This window comes from Abrus precatorius, unplaced genomic scaffold, assembly GCF_003935025.1.
Source record: "Abrus precatorius isolate BTA unplaced genomic scaffold, Abrus_2018 Scaffold7, whole genome shotgun sequence".
Taxonomy (NCBI): Eukaryota; Viridiplantae; Streptophyta; class Magnoliopsida; order Fabales; family Fabaceae; genus Abrus; species Abrus precatorius.
The window spans coordinates 1,779,291-1,787,811 of NW_020874417.1; the positions used below are offsets into that span (position 1 = coordinate 1,779,291).

Below are 8,521 nucleotides of genomic sequence, written 5' to 3' on the forward strand. Positions count from 1 at the left end.
TTATATTAATTGGTTTTAATTATCACTAACAAAAAATAACAATATATGGTTGGTTTTGAAGTAATTTAAAAAGGGTTTGAGGTTGAATAACGTGTTGTGCCATGTTTGAATTTCATGAACGTTGATTGTGTAACTGAAGGTTCTGATTTGGCTTATTTTCATTTTTTTTTATAATTAAAATAACGTTTTACTTAATTTTCGTATTAGTTGGACATCTATCATAGCTTTGAAAAGAACACGCTTCTCATTTTGTTAGTTTTTAGTAACAAGAGTTAATGCCAATACTAATTTGATTCATATATTATTTTTTTCAAAAAGATATTTAATGAATTTATTTTTCAAAATTAACTTTACTTCTATCAAAAAAGAAACACACTGATCTCTCATTTTTTAGGATAAAGATGACATTTTGCTCTTTAAAAATACAAAACAAACGAAATTTTAAAGACTCTTTACTGTAAGTAAGACTTGATATTGTGATAATGCACATCACTCAAATTAAGACTTGTTGATGCTTGTTTCCTTTTCTTTTTGAGAGACTGAAATAATTCATAATCTTTCATAACTAAAATATCAATGCACTTGTTTAAAATAAAATCCATTAATATTTCCTTTTATGATTTTGTAAAAGTTCTTTATTTTATTGGTTTGAAAAACGTCATTTCTGAGGTGTCTTTCATCTTTTCAAAAGATATTGTATCAATACAATAAAATTTTATAACAACCTATATGATATTACTTTATTATTCAGTTTTATTAATCTCGACCTTTAAAATTAAATTTAAACATAGAAATTTTTATTAAAAGGTAATTCATTAAAATATATATATATATATAATAAATAAAATTTTATTATTATTTAATATTTAACCTCAATCTTGGTTTATTATTTATATGAATTATTAAGTATATTTGCAATACCAATATAATTTATCTTTTCTCTGTCAAAAGGCAAAAAACACACAGCAAGGCTGCAGCATAAGCAGAGCGCGAACACGAGCACCTTCGAGTCTGAACACTCGTTCAAGTTTGTTTCGTGATTTGCCGCAATGGTAGGTCCGTCCAGCGCCGACGGTCGTAGGGGAGTTAGAATCGCCGTCGCCGGTGACGGAGGTACCGGAAAATCCACACTCATAGCCGCAATTGGATCGGATTCTTTCCCCGAGTCCGTTCCGGCTGTGCTTCCTCCAACTCGTTTACCCCATTATCTGTACCCCGATTCCGTTCCCCTTACGCTCATCGACACTCCTTCCAGGTCCCTACATCACACGCATTTCTTCTCCCGCTTCCACTCCTCTGTCATTAACAAACTAATAAAAAATATTCCATCCTTCTGTAAATTAATTGGTTAATCAAAGATACGCCCTAGATTTTATCGGAATGAAATGTGATTAAATTTTTTCAAACCTACAAACTATATACGAATTTTCTTGATTGAATTCACATTTTCATTGGGACATGCGTATTGTTCTGCATTATTTAAATGGACACGTGTGATTTGTTTGTTTTAGCTTGGCAAAACAAGACACGCGCAATGAAGAATTGAAGCGAGCCGATGCGGTGGTTTTAACATATGCTTGTGATGAACCCGAGAGCTTTGAGCGTGTGAGTACTTACTGGCTCCCTGAACTGCGGAAGTTGGAGGTTGGTTTTGCTGCTTTTAGTTTACTAGCATTTTAAGCGCCAGTGTAGAAGAGCTTATGAATAACTTACAGAAAATAACTTATATGATTCTTATAAGTTGTTTTCAGCTTATCGTAATAAGTTTCATCCTTAAATCTGTAGCACAAGTCATCCTTAAATAAGCTAGGTGTTGAAATGTAACCTAAGTTCAGGAATGAAGTATGAACGGCAAGCCAATACTCATACTAATAGCTGTATTGTCTGTTGTTTATTGTGATGCAGGTGCAGGCACCTGTGATTGTGGTGGGTTGCAAGCTTGATCTACAGAATGAAGACCGGCTTGTGAGCTTAGAGAGTCTCACGGCACATATCATGAGACGGTTCACTGAAATTGTCACCTGTGTTGAATGCTCTGCAGCTACTTTTTATCAGGTATGTTGTTTTGCAGCTTCATTGCAGCAACTTTGTCATACTTCATGTGTTGCAAATTAGAAGTTTCTAGTTAGTCTATTATAAAATTATAATGCAACATCAAAATATATTAGTGGATCATATTTTTGTTGTTTAAAGAGCATTCAATCCTGTGGTTTTCTTTGAGGCACTGTTCTATATGACAGTCCTAATAAACTCATGCATATTTTTTATGGTGCAACTGTTTGCTTTAGGTATATAAATATATCTTCCTGGTGATATTGGAGCTATATTTGACACCGTTATTCGTAAAACTACAGTGCCTTATGCTTAATTTTTAATTAATTTCGATTATTTTTAGGTCCCTGAAGTTTTTTATTTTGCCCAAAAAGCAGTACTGCATCCAGTAGATCCGTTGTTTGATTATAAAAGACATGCTTTAACAGATCGATGTGTGAGGGCATTAAGAAGAATATTTGTTCTTTGTGATCATGACATGGATGATGCCCTCAATGATGAAGAACTAAATGACTTTCAGGTTTTTGATGAACTCCTCCCCGCTTCCTGCCCCTTTTTTTCAATTTTCATATACTTGAATACTTAGTTTCTTTTAGCTCCTTTGGTTATGATAATTCATAAATGAACAGGTTAGATGCTTTAATGCACCGTTGCAGCCATCTGAAATAGAAAATGTCAAAACAATTGTAGAGCAGAAAGTTCCTGAAGGAGTCAACTCTGTTGGTCTTACCTTCCCAGGCTTTATTTATGTGAATAATATGTTTCTAAAGAAAGGGAGAACAGAGACATTCTGGGCTGTTCTAAGAAAGTTTGGATATGATAATGATTTAAAGCTCCGGGATGATTTCCTTCCAGTGCCTCTTAAGCAGACTTCTGATCAGGTCATACTATTTGGTTTGGCTATTGTCTAGTTCTATTTTTGTCTTCCTGTTTTATGCTTTGATTTAATTGGAAGAAGTTAGAGTGCTGGGTTGACCATTCCAATTGTTATAATTTCAATACTTATATTAACTTTAACAGGAAATCTGTCTAATTGTTAAACGAGGAAAACTAATATTAGCCATTATCTTCTAATCCTATTTGTTGATGATTGCCCAAAACCAAACATGTTTCTATAGTTTTGGAAATATCATCTGTGAACTACATGGCTCACTAGCATTGGTGATTATAAAAAAAATCTAGATTTTATATTTGTTCAACAAAATTAACTCCTATATTTTGTATGGTTATTCATCGTCCAGACTCCAATGACTTCCTTTTGTACAAATATATGGCAATTTGGATTGCAATTAATTTACAACTATTAGTTGAAGTATTATAATTTTATTTCTCGTTGGTTTGAATTGAAAAGTAGATGCAAATGTTTGATGGTATTGTTTTATGATGCATCATGCATGCTTGTTCAATCAAATGATCTTTTTCATAGAATTATGAGACAGTAATATATAATAGTATGATCTTTTTACCAAGTATTATTTCTCCTTGTTAGGCCATCAAGTGTTGTCAAACATTGTTGAAAAGGTATTTTAGAATTCCTATTTAACTTCCAAATCATATGTTAGAATTTACTTTCTTAGACATTATGTTGCAGAGTGTGGAGCTGACAGGTGATGCTGTAGAGTTTTTGAATGGTATCTTTCGATTGTTAGATACAGATAAAGTACGTATAACTTTTTGGACTATTTGACCACTACTATGTGCTCTAAACACCCCCAAGTGACTCTCCAAGTGTAACAGCTTTATATTTTTTCTAATTTTCATTTTGGAAACTTGATGCTTTTCTAGGATCGATCCCTACGACCTGCTGAAGTTGATAAGCTATTTGAAACTGCTCCAGAAAGGTGAACTTTCTCATTTCTTGTCCCTTAAAAATAGTATCACTCTAATTTTATATTTAATCCACGTACACTTTCTCATTTCATGTATGTTTCTGAATTTTGATATTTGTTTGAAGTTTGAACTAGATTTTAATACATATGTTTTTTATGCTATTGCAAATAAGCTTAAGACATATGTGCCTTACCAAAAGTTGACATAATTTGTGCTTTTAAATGTAGAAGAATGTGAAAGAAATATTTGTTTCTTTAAATTGTATACATGGCATCATAATTGTGAAGAATGTTCAAATTGTGTTGTTTGTCTTGTGATACAGTAATGCCAACTGCCAACTATCTGGTTGTAATTTGTAAAGGTTTGATAAATAACAACAAATTTTTTGTTACCTTTATCTTACTGGATTTGGGACACCTAGCTTGAGGAGATATGGAATAGATGTTCAAACAACAAGGGAATGCTTCTCTATGTAAAGTAGTGGCAGAAATAATTTCCAGTAGTTCTTTCTCTATTTCTTTATTCATGTGGTTGTTGATGCCCAAACTTATTTGTGTCTGCCCTGCCCTGAATTTGATAATTTCTCGTCACATTATGTTGGAAGTGTCCTTTAGTTAATAGAATTTTATGATGCAATCTGTTCTCATAATCCTAGCAACACAAACTTGCATGAATATATATTTTAAGAATTTTTTAGGTGACACATTTTCTAGTAGCATTGATTTAATCCTTTTATATATGTTTGAAAGTGATATGTTCTTCACAAATTTGTCTTTGCTTTCTCTTGTTCTGTCGCATCATCATACACATTGAAATTAATCTATAAGTCTCAATTTTTCCACCTGAAGTTAATCAACTCAAATCTTTTATTATTTTTGAATTTCAGTCCATGGAACGATGCTCCGTATAAGGATGCAACAGAGAAAACCGATATGGGTTATATCTCTCTGAATGGATTTCTGTCTCAGGTGCTTATTTTATTGCTTTCTTGTATTCTTCAACCTGACACTACTGGATAAATCTCCGAAGATGTTGTGTTTTCTGATTCTAACTGTCAGTATTATGTCTATGATCTGCATAACCTTTTCCCTTGCTACTATAATGAGCAGATTGGGAGGTTGAGATAAGTTTTTAGTTATAATTTAACCATTTCCAGAGAAATTTTCACCATGATATGATTATTATAATCAGAACCAGGACAGAAACAATCACTTGTCTTCCTATAAAACTGTTGAGTTGACATGCCTATCATTATCAGTGAAGATTCAAATTACCTATTGAGGTTGTCATGTTCATTTAGTTGCTTGGAAAGATACATCAAAGGAAGTTATGTATTGGTTACTTTTGTTTAGTTTAGAAAACACCAGTTTTCTGATCATCTGGGTAACTAGTGTTGGGCTCTACATTCCATCTTTTACCCTCAAGAAATTATTGCTTTGGTGTTTGCTTGCAGTGACCTACTTACCTTTCTGCCTATATATATATATATAAAGCAAATAAAAAAGAATTGTGCTTATTTGTAATTCTTCTTCATATGTAGTTGGAAATTGAGTGTTTTTTTTATTGATGTATCTTTTGAAATTATATGGCGCAGTGGGCCCTTATGACATTGCTTGATCCACCACATAGCTTGGCCAATTTAATTTACATTGGATATAATGGCAATCCTGCTGCAGCACTCCGTGTCACTCATAGAAGATCATTAGATCGCAAGAAGCAAACAACAGAAAGAAATGTGTTCCAATGCTATGTTTTTGGTTCTAAACATGCCGGGAAATCTACTTTGTTGTATTCATTATTGGGGAGGTGGGCCTCTAAACCAATCATCATAGTCATCGTGTCTGTATTTGTTGCTTCCATATCTTTTAATGAATATCAGCATGTGAAATTTAATACACTCATATTGCTTACTGCTGTTTGCCTTCAAAGCAACAATTAACTCTATCAATTTTATAGGCCTTTCTCAAGTAATTATACTCCAACGACAGTTGACCAGTATGCGGCAAATGTAGTTGAATTAAAACGGGTGAGGGTGAGTATTATGTTATGATGAGAAAACATGATTACCATTTTAATGATTTAGAAACCCAGTAAGTATTGTCTTCCTCTAATGTTTCATCTCAATATAGTATACTCATTTTAATCTTTTTCTAATAACTAAAGGGAGTTCCATCGATGTTGTAGTGGAAGTTAAATGGGTACAGTTGCTTTTATCTACTCATACTAATGATGTTTACTATATAGGGAACTAGGAAAATTCTCATATTGCGTGAGATACCAGAGGATGGATTATTGGAATTTTTGTCAAATCAGGATTTTTTGGCTGCGTGTGATGTTGCTGTGTTTGTGTATGACAGGTGAGGTGCAAAATGATTTTTAAGTAGAAATTCTTTGCTACGTTGTAGCTGTAAACCTTCTGTTTTGCATTATTGATTCACTTTAACTAGCATTTTTATTGAGTGTCGAAACATAACTGAAATAAGATCTTCTAGAACTGTTTATGATTACCTAAGATGCCTGCCTTGCATGCTGTTTCCCAAAGATCTGGTTAATTATATATTCTGACAAATTTTGCTGAATTAGAAACTAAGACTTTAAATAGTAAAAGCCTCTAATCTCTGTCCCATGGATAATTTTAGTGTTAAAAAATCAATGAGAGGTTAATTTGGCTTGTATTTTATAATTCCTGGCTTTTTGGAAAGTATGGTGCAATTAAATTTCATCACATCCAATATATATGTTTAATCCTAACAATTGTGTAGGACATAGGGTTTTATGCCTGAACTTAGCAATGTATAGGTGGGACTGGGGAGGAGGGGGGAAGGGGAGGTAACTATTTGCATTATTCTATGCACTGGTTGTTTTAATACGAGGTTATCATCTCTAGTAAAATTTATCCTAAACTACAAAAGTGATTATAACATACTAGATTAGCTTATTTTAGAGAAATAACTGGGTATATATATATATATATATATATATATTATGCTTCCTAAGAGAACGTTTAGGAAAAAAAGTACAGAATACCATATTTTGTGGCCGTTAATGTTGGGTCCATGGATGGAATAAATTTCCCCAATCAAGTAGTATAGCTTAATTCTTACTTGCACATTTGTAGTATAACTATTTTCCGCTTTTTATTCCTGTGTCATTAAGATCTTTGTTCTCTGTTTTCCAGCTCAGATGAATATTCATGGAAGAAATCCAGAGATTTGCTTGAGAAGGTTGTTAGACAAGGAGAACTAGCTGGTTATAGAGTTCCTTGCCTGCTCATTGCTGCCAAGGATGATTTAACGCCATTCCCAAGGGCAGTACTAGATTCGGTTAAGGTAATGTGTTTTCAGCTTGTGATTACCATATCGTAGCACACGTGGTTATTGTTTATAAACTATACCTGAGTTCGGTATTTTATCACCTTTGTCGTTATGTTCAGGTTACTCAAGAATTGGGAATAGAGGCACCTATTCATGTAAGTATGAAATTAGGTGATTCTAGTAATGTGTACCATAAAATTGTTAATACTGCAGAACACCCTCATTTGAGCATTCCAGAAACTGAGAATTCAAGGAAAAGAAAGCAACACCACCAGCTTCTTCACCACTCCCTCATTTTTGCCTTAGGTGTGTTTATGCTTTGTACCTCTCGCCTTAACTTGTCAGCTTGATGCACACACTAAATTTGCACAATATCCATTTTTCTATTGTAAATGTTAAACCTTCTAATTAGTTATCTATCTTGAATTTACAGTTGGGGCTGCTTTGGCGGTTGTTGGTTTAACGGCACGTCGTGCACGTACAGTGAAGAAGAATAGTGCTGCTTAGCCAACAAACAACTGTTATGCTATTGCCTCTAACTTATTAACTGTCCACTTCATCTCCAGTTTTGCTTTCTAACCTTGGGCTACCTAAAGTTAAATATTTGATGTATAGTAATTACAAATCACATTTATTATTGTTGTAAGGAAAATTTATAAGATTTTGAGTAATGTTAATTTCACAAACCATAAAGTACACAAACTTTTATGTGTGAAGTAATCTTAAAAAAGCTTGTGAATAAAATTTTATGAGATGATATCACGATAACTTCTTGAGATATTAATACAGCTTTTAAATATTTTAATATTTAAGTGACTTTTTTTAATGAAGCACTAGAAAAATTCATTTCTTTAAACTAAACTTTTACGTTTCTGAAAAAAGTTTAAGAAAGGTAATTTACTTTGTAAAATGTACATTATCCCCGCTCAGAATTTGCCAAGCTAAAAATCCTGCTGAGGAACATCCTTCTACAACTCCTAACTGGTATAATCATTGTAGATAATTGAACTTGTACGATCTTCGTATAAACTTAAAGATCAACAATCTAATTGCAAACCATTTTCCAAAAAATATATATATAATAAATGAGTGATTGACTGATGGTGGTTGTATTTTCGCATGTAAGTATAGCTATAGAATTCAAACATATTACCAAAAGTGAATTCCCAAATGATCAGTGGGAAGAATTTTCTGAAAGATGTGAAGAACTGGACAAGGTGGTGATGTGGAAAGATAGCAAGTGGATATCTAGTTTATTTATTTTCTTTTTGCCATTAATATCTAAAATAACATGTTTGAAAGAGAACAACACGCGGTTGGGTTGA

At 32.9% G+C, this 8,521-nt stretch overlaps 1 protein-coding gene across 6 annotated transcripts; it reads left to right on the forward strand.

Annotated features, from left to right (window-relative positions):
• The first annotated feature begins 952 nt into the window (after positions 1-952).
• LOC113873009 (mitochondrial Rho GTPase 2) lies at positions 953-7,838 on the forward strand. Of its 6 annotated transcripts, none has more exons than XM_027510945.1 (14): positions 953-1,255; positions 1,512-1,644; positions 1,906-2,055; positions 2,396-2,572; positions 2,682-2,933; positions 3,644-3,712; positions 3,838-3,893; positions 4,769-4,850; positions 5,477-5,688; positions 5,839-5,914; positions 6,127-6,239; positions 7,061-7,211; positions 7,316-7,502; positions 7,630-7,838. In XM_027510945.1, exons 1-14 carry the CDS (start codon positions 1,050-1,052, stop codon positions 7,701-7,703), a joined length of 1,938 nt encoding a protein of 645 aa, XP_027366746.1. In that variant the 5' UTR covers positions 953-1,049; the 3' UTR covers positions 7,704-7,838. The 6 variants fall into 6 exon arrangements, with proteins under 6 accessions (XP_027366746.1, XP_027366747.1, XP_027366748.1 ...); XM_027510946.1 differs by having other exon boundaries at positions 5,839-5,908; XM_027510947.1 differs by lacking the exon at positions 5,839-5,914 and having other exon boundaries at positions 7,066-7,211.
• Positions 7,839-8,521: the final 683 nt, after the last annotated feature.